Source organism: Lampetra planeri, chromosome 20, assembly GCF_965212315.1.
Source record: "Lampetra planeri chromosome 20, kcLamPlan1.2.h2, whole genome shotgun sequence".
Lineage (NCBI taxonomy): Eukaryota > Metazoa > Chordata > Hyperoartia > Petromyzontiformes > Petromyzontidae > Lampetra > Lampetra planeri.
The window spans coordinates 10,019,941-10,034,843 of record NC_136126.1 but is presented as its reverse complement, the minus strand read 5'-3'; the positions used below and the strand labels follow the sequence as shown (position 1 = coordinate 10,034,843).

Here is a 14,903-nt window from a genome sequence, read left to right as displayed (position 1 = left end):
GCATCTATGCATGCTTAACGTGCATTCTTACATGTTCACTGACCTAATTGATGTGCAAAAAAACATTGTGTGTAGTGTTTTTCCCTTTTAATTATATATTGATAATTAATTAAAATGGGACATATGTGATCTGGCTAAATGGCTCAAGCAGTTAATGTTAATTCCCATATCATAGGACTGAACGAACACTGCTGAGATCCTGGCTTGAAATCCCTGTCCCTTCACCAGAAACTAATAAATACATCCTGCATGTAGCAATCGTTATGGCCTTATTAACTTCCCATAAATTGAAAAAAAAAATGGCTTTACCATTCATTGCGATAAAAATTATGTGAAAGTCAAATTGTCTCCATGCTCTGGCCAATACTCATCTCCGTCAGTGATGGCCCTCAGCTAGAAGATGAAATTCCACATTCTCATGCTGAGGTTTGAACTTTAAATCTTCTGACCTACCTGAGCACTCTACCGGCAGCACCATTTTCAGAGAGGGCCCACTCCAAATGAACAAATTCCCGCCAAAATGCGACATTCCCAGCATGGTGAAGCACACGCGTCCACTCTGTCCGGTGGCATATGGCACCAATCTTGAGATATTTTTTTTCCAAAAAAGATTGGATTTATAAACATTTCAGCGGGAGTATGCGGTTCGGCGCGTGCGAGCCTCCCCCACAGCAGAGGCCTTAATCAAGGCACGGCCAGTGCTCAGGGCCTGTTTATGACACCATGGCAAGCATGACGGGAGTTGAATCCCTTGTGGCTCCGTGGGGCTATTAGCCCCGCAGACATTATACGCTTACGAGGCCCTTCAGAATTCAGACATTTTTGCGCAGTGACCGCAGCGCCGTGCTTCACTCTCGCAAAAGGTTCTTCGGTGTAACCGCCCACTGTGAAGGAGGCGTTCAACATCAAACTCTTCCGTTATAATCACATCAATTAAAGACGCTATGTTTGTAGCGGCTTGACTGATATAATGTGTGAATGAATGCAAGTCATGTCAACAGTTCGTGACTCTGGCACGAATCAAATGAGCTTTCCATGATCAGATCCGTGGCCAAATATGTGCTGATAAGTGTACGGCTATAAATGTGCCCTAAAACGGCGTGGATTACCCCGGGCTAATTAGCTGGAATTTCCACGTGCTGCTCATGATGGGACAATTTGCTCCAGTGTCATCGTGACTTATGGTGGTGGGGGTGGGGGGCAAGGGGTGGGGGTGAGGAGGGAGGGTGGCTGCTCTACATGACCCTTGATGTCACGGGAAGGCGTTGCTAATGCAGATTTTCCTTCCCTCATTTTCCTGTTTGCAGAAATCGGCCCCGTGACCATCACCACGGACCCGGACAAATTCCAGCGGGAGCTCAGGGACCTTTACGTCCAGGTACAATGCGGGCTCCGCTGTGCGTGTCCGTGTCTGCATGTCCGTGTCTGCACCTCTGAATGTACAGGGGGCATAGCTGGTGTATCTGCCACTCATCTCAGTCAGTCAACCCATGGCACCTGGATCTGTCCCGTTGTGACCTTCTGCCACCAGCGAGCCTTCGACACTTCACGTAGCCTCCCAGTGCACACGGCCTGGCACAGGCGCCATGGTGACGTCGCCGCCACTTAGTGGCAAATGGCAGCTGTTGTTGTTGTTGAATACGCACGAACGAGGGGCCACTTTGAAATCTTGTTTTTTTTTGCTTCTCGACAATTCAGATGAAAACAAATGCTGGAACAGTGGTGCAGTGACGAGCGCGCTTCTCTGATTCTAGTCACCTGCATCTGATTTGTGGCCACAGCTAACATCGGTGACGGGTGGTGTCTGAACCGGTCCTAGGTATCCCCTTTACCAATGCACACTAAACTAGAATTTGTGAAGTATGGTCAAACAAAACCCTATGATCGTCTTGTTGTAGAAAGGCTTTCGTGCAGGAGTAGATTGACCTAATTGCTGTAAATCATCTTTAAACGAATAGTGCTGTACTAGTGAAATTACAGCAATGCAAAGATTCATAATTTGGCAATCAACCCATTTTTAGTTTTTCAGGGCTAAAATATTTCGATTAAATGACGAACCTAATTTCATACGGCGGCGTTTTTGTGCAATCGTTGGTGTCCATGCAGATACCATCCATATTTCTTTATTTGAGAGCCCCATTTCAACTCTGCCTGGATTTGAACCTAGCTTCTCAGTAGTGCTCATGCAGGACTAACACGCAGACACTCACAGTTCCCTGAATCACCTGGCTCCACCAATGCACCTTGGATCAACAGTGTCTTAATATTTGGCTGTACAGAGAGGACTTTCAGGCCATGTTATAGACACTTGGTGGAAGACATATGGCATCGTGGCATTGAAAAAGGAATCAACTGTCTACTTTTCATGCAATGACTAGCAACTTCAAACGGTCTTCAGTATAACCGCCTCTGTGAAGGAGGAATTAAACATAAAACTATTCCTTTATGATCACATCAATTCACATTTATGACAAATAAACCAATTGCTCCATTGGTAGTGGCTTCGTTGATATATGTGCATACAAGCCATGCCAATAGTTTGTGACTTTGGCATAACTTTTATTCGATTTTCATGATCATATCAAGGCCAAATTTGAGCTGATTATTACATTATGGATTTGAAGCTTTCGTGACTGCAGGAATCCATACTCTTTGGTTATTTCGGTAAAGTCACGTAGGTAGAAAAATAAAACAAAGAATAATATACCACGACGTTTCGATCGCAACACAAGCGGTCGTCCTCAGGCAGAAAAAAATATCCAGCAGTAGAACTGCTGAACCAGCCTGATTATTACTTGCCATAAAAGTTCCCTAAACCGGCAAGGATTCCCCAGGCTTGGAACTCAATTCCCAACTGGGATTTAAACTCACGACCTTCTGACTGTGAGTCAGGCACTCTCCTTGGATCGTCGTGAGTGAATATCTGCCTGATGGGGAGTTCATTCCTTCCTAATTAGGAAGGGATGGGGCCTAGTTCGGATAATTGTCCATTCTTTTGTATTCGCCCGACTTGACTACTGCAACGCAATACTGTTCGGGATTCCGAGTGAGGTGCCGTGTCGACTTCAGCTTGTTTAGAATGCAGCTGCTAGAGTCCTAACGCACCCCACCGTATCGCGAGCAGCACATCACACGCCCACTGTCTCATCTTTGCATTGGCTACCAGCCAAATATCGAGTAGACTATAAGATGCTGCTGCTGACCTACAAGGCACTCAATGGGTTAGCCCCATACTATTCACAGGAACTGATCCATGTTTTACACTCCAACGAGGTCCCGGAGATCTCGCCTTCTTCTAAGGACTCCGAGGTCAACGCTCATTTCCTGGGGTGATTGGGCTTTTGCCACTGTGCAGCTCACAAGATTTGGAACAATTATTTGTCTTTGCTAGTAAGACAATCAGAATTGTTAGATATATTTAAGTCCACCCCCGCACCTCTGATTAGCATGGTTGGCTACGTACGGTGCAAACCGATGATCAACGTACATACATACAAGTCTGTCTTGAAAACTCTCCTCTTTAAACTGGCTTAGTTCTGTCCGTATACCCTGGTTCAGTTTTTTCTCGCTTTCCATACATGGTGGCGCATTGGGATCTATGGACGAAATACGCCTTACAACTGTAAATTATTATCATTACTACTCTGGAATGCTGCGCTTGCTGTCCAGAACTCCCTCATGTCCAGCTGTAGTGCTGATTCCCACCCTCTGTTCATCACCCACTCACAATTAACATTTCTTCTCTACCCTGAACGTAATCGTGTTTTAATTGTTTCGCAGTTTGCGATCTCTTCCCAATCCCCAAAGCGTTCCTTCGTGTGCGCATGTTTCTGTTTATATTCATCTAAATAGACCGCTCTGTACACAATCCCGTAGCTTTATGTCAGATAATTATGACTTTTATTTACTGCCCCTTGCCCATCACATGTTCAGCCCCCCCATATGGTACTGCCATTAGTCACATGCACTGACCTCTATATCCAGAATTCATTGTTAATTACATTACCTACAGCTACGAATATGTATGTGTACGTATTTTGACCTTATATATCCTTACCTGCTCTTTCGCACCTACGATTAGCACGGTAGGCTACGTACGGTACGAAAGAGCAGGTAAAGATATTCAATCAGACTTTACCTGAAATGTAAACTACGAGCCATTTTAGGTATGCGATTAAATCACAGTAGCTCTTTAGAATTCACATAGAGCGTTTGACACTTCCTCTGATAATCACATAATGTGTTATAGCACGTTACCCCACGATTATTGGAGCAAACTTCATAGAATAAAATAAGAATGGATTCCTTCTTAATCTCATAATTAAGCTCCCAACACCAAATTAAGTCTGAGCCTATAATTTAGTGGGAACACCCACCATTCAGGGGTACTGCTGTGGTGTAACGATCAGCACACTGGGTTCGCGATCCAGAGGTCGCTGCTTCAACCTCCTGGTGTGGCAGTTTAAACAAAGGCACACGTCGTCTCTTAAATCCCTCCAAGTCTGCCCAACCCAGCGGTGTTAACGGTTTGCGCCCACAGCTAGTGATTTCGAAAATATATGGGTAATCTAAATTGTTTTATGGTTTTGATTTAAAGCTTTCGTGACTGCAGGGATTCATATTATTGGTTCTTTCGGTAAAGTCACGTAGAAGGGAAATAATAAAATAATATATATATAAAACAATACAAATTCTCACGTTTCTTGCTGTGGATTTCACACCTGATGATGATTGCTTGTGTTGCAGTCGAAACGTCGTGAGAATTTTATTGTTTTATATTTTTATTATTTTATTGTTTCTCTTCTACGTGACTTTACCGAAAGAACCAAGAATATGTATTATGGTTGTTATTGTTTGACTTGCATCACACTGGGATTTTTGCACACAGCGTTTAGTTTTTTTTGGAAAATTTGCTGGTTTATCCGAGGATATTTCTGTTGCGCGTCGTCGCTTTAAGATGTTCTCCGTTCATATTTTGTTGGTTGCGGTTGCACCCGACTTAAGAGCCGCATGGCTCACAGAGCTATACCAAATAAATGAAACTTAAAACTAATGGATCGGCAGGCCAGGTGTAGTGGGGGTTAATCGGTGTGGGAGGGTGCTCCCACCTAGACGTCTGACCAGCCTTGAAGAGGAAAAAATCCCTTGATAGGCGTTCTCTGGAGCTCCCTCTCATGGAAACCCTTTCGCCAGGGGTTGCCGTGAGAAAGTAATTGCAGCTCTGCACCTTCGTCTTGTACCCAACGTAAATCCGAAACACTTTGAGCGTCCAGGTGTGTCCCTGCTCGAATGAGGGTGAGGTGATGCTGTGACCTTTGTACGTATGTATTTTAAACTTCTTTCGCACCGTACATAGCCAACCGTGTTAATCGGAGGTGCGGGGAAGGACAACAAACCGTTGGCAGTCGTGAGCCAGTGGTGCAATCACAGATTCTACACTTGCCAGGCCAGTGCAGTCCTCCCTTAGGACAGCCACATTTGGTTCCCGCAAGATGGAAACACTCGTCGTATCAACGCCGGAGGGATGTTCAGAGTCACTTCCCAACTGAGATTTGAATCACGAACTTTTGATTGCGAGTCATGCGCTTTAAACACACAGCACCACCCAGGCAGATGCGACATCCCATTGAGAAGTATAGTAAATGCACAGGTGTCTTAATTATATAAAATAACATTAAACAAAACTTTTGAGCTTTATCTCTGCACATTTTTGCTGCTTGTCGCGACGCCCGTACAATTGCACCCAATATTTCGGTCGCTGTCTCGCATCAGCCAGAATATGTACGTGGGGTGAGTGCGCTGTGGGTCTGTGTCAGCTGCCACCACTGAAGCGCGCGCACACATGTCTGGCATTACGAGGACCATGCTTTTCACTCGATTAGCTGCCAAGCCCATGGCTTATCTCCGTCCGAGCGTCGCAGACCACAGCAAGCGCACAGTTCAACACCACCAAGCCTAGCCCGAGCACGCGCCTGTGCCCCATCGGGCTCCGGTTCCCACAACTGGCCGGCGCGGGCACCCTGAGCTCCCTCCCTTCTGCCGATACCATCGGCCAGGGGGGCGGCGGGTTGGGGGGATTCAGGAGAATGGCCCCGTGAAAGTCCCCTTGACGAGAGACATTCCAGAGCATTACCGCGTAATCCTGGTGGTGGGGGACGGGGGCTTGAGAGGGGAACTCACGAAGCCTCATGGGCCACACAGCTGATGTCCATCTCGATACCTGCTGCTGCTCTATGTATCCACCACATGTGCCTTCGCTATAGCCTGTTGCTCGCTGCAGCGCTCGTGCCGCTTGCGTGCAAATTTTGTATGGGGGGATCGGTGTTTGTGGTTTTTTTATGCTTTTGCAGATTATGTATTTGTGGGACTTATGGGGAGGGTTGAGTTGAGCACTGATGCTGTGATCCCAGTGACGTCGGTTCGATTCCTGGTCACGCAAAACAAAAGGGACAGAGTGGTAGCTGAACCTGTCCTGGGTATCCCCTTGGGCAACTCGCCATAGCATCGGTGCCTTGTGCGGCGTGCAAACGTGAGTACTGGGGAGACAAAGGTGCTCGGGCATGGTACTGGCCCGACCAATCTCCTCCTGTACTTTGGCAGCCTTAATCGGCACTTACTAACAGTACCTGGCCCTGATAGTTTATAAAGATTCCTAGATTTGTGTATCTTTTTATCGGCATTTATGTGTGTCTTTATTAAGGTGCACGCTAACAGCACGCTTGCCCCAACAGACTGACGAAGGCCATACGGGGGATCTTTATCTTTGTTAGCAAATCTGTCCTCTGAACATATTAACACATTTCCACTCAATCTTTATCTCGCCATTGTTTCCTTTATTTCAGTTTTTTTTTCAACACCCTTCACCCATCTCATATCTCTTTCTCCCTTCTTTGCTCCTTTATTCCTCATCGCCTTCACCTGTGTCTTCTTCACACACCTTCAGTGTGTCTCCCGCCGCTGAACGAAGGCATCCCCAACACCGTGTTGGCCATGGGTGTTGCATGACCATACTTCACTACGCTCTGCCGGTGAGCGTTGGGTGAAAGTAGCCGCCCCGGGCCCGGTTCAGATATCACTCACCACTGACCGTTAGCCGTGGCCGGGATTCAAACTCAGGTCATTGGGGTTCACCGCGCGGCGCGTCGACCGCTGGGCCGCCGTCTTCACACCACTGTCTCCTTAACGAGAGCCAAACAGGATTTTCCGCTGAACAGTACACAACTGGTCATGCACTGCACCATCATCTCCCCACCCCCCTCTCCTCTCTGCCCCCCCTCCGGCACACACACTCTGAGACCCCGAGCATGCCAGAATTACAGGAAGCTATTTTCGAGTTTCGAATGCGTAACTAATTACATCTTTGGGGCACGTTTACTGCATCTCTCTCGATTCCATCACCGCCTCCCCCCCACCCCACCCACCTAGCTTCCCATCCGCCCCAAAGCCTCCTCATTTTGAAGCGGTTTTATATCGTCGTACGTGATGGATGAGAACAGAGAGGGGAGGGAGGGGGGGTCGTAGCCATCGCAAAATCAACGGAAAATCCAGGATGGAATGTCCAGAACGCATGCATCTATCTGATGCTTCTATAATGATGTACTTTATTTATCCAGCGTCGCCTAAAACTGAGCTTCAATACTCCTTTTCAGGAGAGATTTGCTTATAATGTGTGGCCATTTCTTTCATCGGTTTCATTTTGCACGAAGAGGAAACCGAGGTGCCTGGAGAAGCCCCCTGGCCTAGTTTGGGAAAAATGCAAAATAAGGTTCGGCCATAACCAGGCGAGCAAACTAGTTTCTGCACTGTCACTCAGTACAACCAGAAGGTCTAAAAGGTCGAGAGTTACACTCATGGCAATGTAGTTTGGTCTGCCCACCTTGCCTCCAAAGCACATAATTACCCAGAAAAGTTGCAACGTTGAGACAATGCGGACACGTGGTGGGAACAGTTCGGGGCCAACCTTGGTCCTAACGTTGGCCCAACGTTCCATGTTTAAGGGGTACAGGCCTCCATCACGCTCCTGTGCAATACTCTTGCTGAGTACATTTGACATACGGGCCGTGACTTGAGAACACATTGGCTGCTCTTACGGGCTGTGTCACGGTTTGCTCGATGTCCAACTCTGCCGCAGGGAGCGCGCGTGCGGTGATGCACGTCTTTGGGAATGCGGGTTGTTTTGGCATCTACCTTCCCACCCACTTGGAAAGTGCTGCCCTGGCAAAACAGCGCCACAATATCTTTAACAGGCCAGCTACTCTTTGAGATACGTGTCCAATTCATCATGGGCAGGAAATCCTTTCAGGAAGGGCATACCATGAGGCGTTATTTCATGTGATATCCCCTTATGAGAAATAAGGGTAAGTGGTCATTTTTCAACGTTAATGATAGGGAAGGATGTGGACGGTCTATGGAGATTATAGTTTGCAAAAATTGGTGCCAGGCTTCATTCAATTCCGCGGTAACTTATCTGTGGCGCGGTAGAGTGAGTCCGTGAAATATGGACTCTTTATGCACGCATAATAGCCAATGGAAAGCAATGTGACACAATTACCAACAAATGGAAAGCAATGTGACACAATTACCAACCAATGGAAAGCGGCAATTTCCATAATCGCTCGGTGTGCATCGTTGCATTGATTACAAACAACCGCAATGCCTCGAATCAATGATTACTCCTATGCTCGACTCCATGCTCTGCACCATGCTCAAACTGATGCTTGATCCCATGCTCGATCCCATGCTCGATCCCATGCTTGATCCCATGCTTGATCCCATACTCGATCCCATGCTCGATCCCATGCTCGATCCCATGCTCGATCCCATGCTCGATCCCATGCTCGATCCCATGCTCGATCCCATGCTCGATCCCATGCTCGATCCCATGCTCGATCCCATGCTCGATCCCATGCTCGATCCCATGCTCGATCCCATGCTCGATCCCATGCTCGATCCCATGCTCGATCCCATGCTCGATCCCATGCTCGATCCCATGCTCGATCCCATGCTCGATCCCATGCTCGATCCCATGCTCGATCCCATGCTTGATCCCATGCTCGATCGCATGCTTGATCCCATGCTCGATCCCATGCTTGATCCCATGCTCGATCCCATGCTCGATCCCATGCTCGATCCCATGCTCGATCCCATGCTCGATCCCATGCTTGATCCCATGCTCAATCCCCTGCCCGATCGCCGATGAAGTTTTGAATAGAAATGTGCACTGTATTGTGAATCGAAGGTGTGACCATGCTTTTACAAAGAGTGAGTTCTAATAGTGAGGTGGGGTTAATGTCAGGTAAAGGTTTACGAGGGGTTGGTGACTGGAGTTCAACATGTTGGCAGCGTCGGTTGGAACACGTTATGCAGTAGCGTCAGTGCTGTGTGCGGTAGCCATAAATTAATGCCAACAGCTGGAGCTTTTGTTCACACTGTCCAGAACTTCAGTGGCCAGAAACCAGTGTGCAGTGTCTTGTAACTCAATTACGTGTGCGGTAGCCAAAATGCAACACGCGGTACCTGTAACTCAACATGCAGCACAGTGGCGCGATGTTAACTACCTCGCCTGGTATGCGGGAGGTCATGGGTTCAATCTCGACCCTGACGCCTGTATATTTTGAGTTGACACATTCTCTCCGTTGTCGCGTGGATTTTTCTCCGGGTCCTCCGGTTTTTCCCTACACATTTATAAACATGGCGTTTTAGAGTATTTGTCTGCTATAAATGTCCACGTGATAAGCCACTTCGTTGAGCTGTCATTTGTGGTCAGGTCGCTTCTGAAAAAGTGCTATACATCTCAGTGGGCCTCACCTGGTAAAATAAAAAACATATAAAATAAATATAGTCTATATAAATATATAATTGACTCGCACCCTCCACAAGTCGGTGAATTGTCACAATTTAGGGTTGCCATTGAATGAGTGATTTTTTTGTCCCATTCGTTCTCCCTGGTTAATATTGGGTTTTTTTCATTCACCTTTACTCATTCGTAGAGTTTTCGTCCCCTCTGTTACGGAATAGGTAACATCGGCATGCAGCTTATGTGTACTTTGCATACATCCTCAATAGTCACTTACTCCGCACCTGATTTGATGCATTCATCACAAGCAAAAGTTCCACGGGTCGGTTCGTTAGTAATCAATGAATGTATACATCGTTACATGGCTAATACACAGCAGCCGGAATTAAAACCGTGCGTGCAGGCACCAAAGCACAGTGTGTGACAGTTGAACCTCGATATGCGGTATAAAGAACCCAATGCGGGCAGTCCTCGACTTATGGAATGGGTTACGTTCCTGAGACCCGTTCGTAAGTCGGAGCTCAATATTTAGTTGTACATACGGTCAGTGTTATAAAATGTGTTATGGTTCAACAAAAAAAGGAAAGCGTTTTTAAAATCATAAATAAGAAGAAATAAAGTACATTTGCATGCAACACAGTCATAAATACTGTATAGTAAATCAAACTTAAAAATAGAGAAACATGAACCAATAGTTTTCACTTACCTTGAGTCCTGATGATTGTTTTGTCGTTAGAAGGGGTGGCTCACTGTTGTGGTGCATCACGCGTGATGCTGGGACTCACTACATCTCACGGAGGATCGCCCCGCCTCTCACAGAATAGTTCCGCGGGTCGGTTCAAAAGTACGACTGGACGTTCGCAAGTCGGATGGTTAAAAATAATATCTCATGGCGGTTCGTTCGTAAGTGGGGTTGTATCGTAAGTTGGACGTTCGTATTTCAGGTCACTGCCTGTATGCAGTCGTCGGAATACATCATGTGGGGCATAAGCAATCGTGAAAATAGGCAAGATACCAATCAGTGACAAACTTCGTATAATTCCTGAAACAATAATTTTATTTTATGAGCTTGTGAAAGACTCACAGAGTCCGTAGATTTTTTCTGAGGACGATTGCTGGAACTTTCTCTTTTGATTGTGTGGAAGAGCCCTTTCTTGACAGAATAAACAAGCAGACAATGTCTTCTTCACATAACCCTCTGTGCACATGAAAACAAATAAATATTTCTTACACTTGAAAGTTGTTTTCCTCGTAGCTGTTTGATACCCAGTGCCTGCAGTGTTGTGATTTATTTTCGCTGCTGTAACTTTTTTCCTTACGAAGGTCTTCCCTGGGTCATTCTCGTAAAAGAAGCCCACGGGCTGAATTTTCCCTCGCCCCACGTATACAAATACTTAAACAACTAACAGCAACAACAACAGCAGCAGAAACTTACACAACCCATCAGCTGCACAGCCTTCTGGGAGTGCACAATTTCAGCAGCGTCGTTTCAAGACGAGCAAACTGTGCGTGCACTGGCTTTCGACGCACATTGCCTCATTATCAGAGCCATGCTTGCTTGACATCCCAGCTGGTGAATTGCTGACCGTACGGGAAAGGGCCCTCTCGCCTTCAGCCAGGCAGGACAATTACCCTCCGGTGTGAACTCTCGCATGCACGACGCTGACACGTTGATGTGCCTCTCGCCGGCCAGGGTGGGGGGGACTGCCCCGAGATGAGCATCGGTGCCATCAAGATTGCCGTGGAGATCTCCCTGCCGGGCTCCTTCATCTACGTCTTCACTGACGCCCGGTCCAAGGACTACAAGCTGGCGCCGGAGGTGCTGCAGCTCATCCAGCAGAAGCAGTCTCAGGTGAGCGTCTGCACGGTGCGCGCGTGTGCACAAAGGACACGTCTTTAATGTGCTGCGTACTTTTGCTTGCGCTATGTCCGCACGTGTACAATTACATGGACAACCTCGCTGTAAAATGTTTTTTTTTTAAGTTGGCTTGTTGAACAAGTTGGAACACATTGCAGACAAACATTGCCAATTATTGAACTATGTGAAGGTCCACCATGTGGCTTTTCATCAAACTTGCAGGGCAATGAGATTGCGTTTTGAATGGGAACAAAGTGTTCCCATTCCATGCGAGCTATGCATTTGGCATATTTTGTGTGTTGTTCCATGGTTGCGTAAAGAGCGCGCCGTTAAATATATCTCTGTGACGTGTTCATGTTCGAGCATCCGAGCAGAGCCGCGCCTGGAGTCCGTGAAGTTATTGATGAAAATAAATACGTTCAATATGTTTGAGTTCAAGACACGCAATACTCTTTTCCCCCCATTCAAAATCAACAAATAAACATCGTGGGTGGAAAACTCGAGCATGCGTGTCGGTATGTATGTGTATGTATGGTGAGCTTCTTTCGCACAGCACGTAGCCAACTTTACTAATCAGAGGTGCGGGGAGAAAGACAATAAACTAAACACAACAAGCAGTTATGTTTAACGGTGGCAGTAGGGTATATTTGATGGTGGCAGTGTTTATGCCTAAATATTAAGGGGTTTAAAACATTCACTCCCCCCCCCCCAATGATGAGATTAATTATTGTGATTCTGGGGGGCAGAATTCGATTTGTTCGCTTTTTTTTTATTCACTGTTCTGAGGTTATCGACAAATGGTAGCTGTGAGGGTCGCACAAACCCACGACGCTTAACACCGTACGGATGGAAACGCATCGCTTAACACACACCTGAGTCGACGCTTATTTTGTGCGCTTGTTCGACCGATCCGAGTTGATGAGCCGATGCCTCCTTAAGCTCTACACTGTGCCAGGTAAAGTGAATGCTGCGTGCATGACACCGAACCAGTTCGCAGATTCCAACTCCTTGACATTTGCCCAGAGGCAATACGGCACTGTGGGAGAGCACGTGACTCATTGTCAGAAGGGGGTCAAGATTTCCGTCGTATCAGCCTGTCATCCCTCTGGGGGTAGATAGAATCACATATAAGCCCTTTGTCAGATGTCAACAGTTGGCTGTTTTATGGAGAGGCTGATCCCCGCCATAAGAATGTGAAATTTCTACCAAACGGCTCAGTACCTCCAACGGGGATGAATACCGCCCATGGCTTGGTTGAGCGTAGGGATCATGATCATAGCCGCGATGATGATGCATTGCAGAAGAGATGGCAACAACTTGGGGAGGCATTCGTCCAGCAGTGGATTGATACCGGCTGCTGATGGTGATAAAATAATATGCATGGTGATAAAATAATATGCAAATCGGACACTGGTGGCTAAATGTTTAATCTTGTAGTGACATTATGTTGAATCTTTGTTTGAAGACATCACTTGGTGTATCATATTGGGCCCTAATCAGCCTATGGCCAAATCATCCGGCATCCATCCAATCTCATCAGATCTTGAAAGCTAATCAGGGGGGTGTCTGGATGGTACTCGGATGGATGACCACAATGCTTGTAACATGTGCTGTAGGCCACTGCGAAGGAAAGTTATCAGCAGATGGCAGTGCAGCAAAATCCATCGTTGTACTGTACTATGCCTCAAAATCGATGCTCCCCACATTCAACCAACCAGCACTGACCAGCACGGTCACGTACGGTCACGTCACCTCCACGACCCAGAGGGCGTGGGGAGGCCCTCCACATCAGTGGATTGCCAAAAGGGCTTGTAGAGATAAAGATGAATAATAATCATCATCAATAACGCAGAGCCCAGACAGACAAACTCACAGATGGAAAGTCATGCAGATAGTGTAGCTAAGAGAAACCGTAGAGAACGAGGGCCAGAGGAAGACAGCATATGGAAATAGAGGGGAAAAAATATGGAGGAAGTGAGAAAATTAGAGGAAGTGAGAGTCGTGGTGGGAATGAGAAGATGGTTGGTGGGGGGTGGTGATGGCATGAAGGGAGAGTTGGAGGATCAAAGCACGACCTATTCTCGCCCTTCGGACTTCAGTCCCACAGGGCTTACCCGTAGGCGTTGTGGAAGGATCGAGTGTTCTGTTCGAGGTTCAGCTATTTGTGAGAAAAATGTAATACTGCTCTCCCAAGGAATGCTTTTTTTTCAGGCTAAGGTTTGTCCTCGACTTGTCCCAGAATGACTCCTCTCCGCCATTCCCCGTCATTGGGTAAAATGCATTGTTCTGTCCTACACGTATTGGAAAATAAACAACACAGCTGATGGCCTTTTGAGATAGCACAACAGCACGGAGCCATGTACACCGACCAGCCTTTGTTGTCCTTCCCCGCTCCTACGTACGGTGCGAAAGAAGTTCAACATACGTACACACACAGAGACCCACAGACACCCAGACCCATAGAGACCCACAGATTAGCGCGGTTGGCAACGCGCGGTGCGAAAAAAGTTCAACGTACGTACACACACAGAGACCCACAGACACCCAGACCCATAGAGACCCACAGATTAGCGCGGTTTGCAACGCGCGGTGCGAAAGAAGTTCAACGTACACGTAGATATACACAACGCTGGAGTAGGCTTACACTTCCAGCAGTGGCCCGCTCCTTGCCTCCATATTCCCACTGGTTATGCAGTTCCTCTCTTCCCCTCCGTCTGCTTTCATAGGTCTCTCTCGTTTCACTCTTTGAGCCCTTGATCCCGCCGTTTGTCTCTCTTGTGTTGCTTGTCTGAGTTTGTCTCTGCCCGTAGGCGGTGCCACGGTCAAGTGTGACGAGCGTGCGGTGTGTGCTTGTACACTAACGCGAGCAGTCTGCCATAAGCTTGTCATCAGGGTCTGCACAAACAGTATGAAATACACTTTCCATACTGCGAATTGCTGGGTTTTTTTATTCCAGGCCACGTTTTCCACCATGGAAGCTATTTTATAAAGAAACTGACTGCTTCTGTTAATTGACATCATTGACTCTTCTCAGCTGTGCTTGCAGCCCACAGGCCCTGTCAGCTGTTGCCAGTTCTGCATCTCAGTGCTGTTGTTTTGCCAGAGTGTTGAACTTCTTTTTGCACGGTACGTAGCCAAACGTGCAAATTGGACATGCGGGGGAAGGACAACAAATTAAACACAAAAAGCGGTTCTCAACAAATGAGTTTTCAATCTAGATTATTTAAAATTGCTTAACTCCGATGGTTT

General features: G+C 47.0%; 1 protein-coding gene across 1 annotated transcript in view; it reads left to right on the top strand.

The window, feature by feature from the left end:
• Positions 1-14,903, top strand: part of LOC144724423 (hemicentin-1-like) — a 262,312-nt gene that overhangs the window by 21,856 nt on the left and 225,553 nt on the right. The window contains exons 3-4 of the mRNA XM_078603538.1: positions 1,308-1,378; positions 11,490-11,648. Of these exons, the coding sequence (XP_078459664.1) occupies positions 1,308-1,378; positions 11,490-11,648 (230 nt within the window). The remainder of the gene's footprint in view (positions 1-1,307; positions 1,379-11,489; positions 11,649-14,903) is intronic.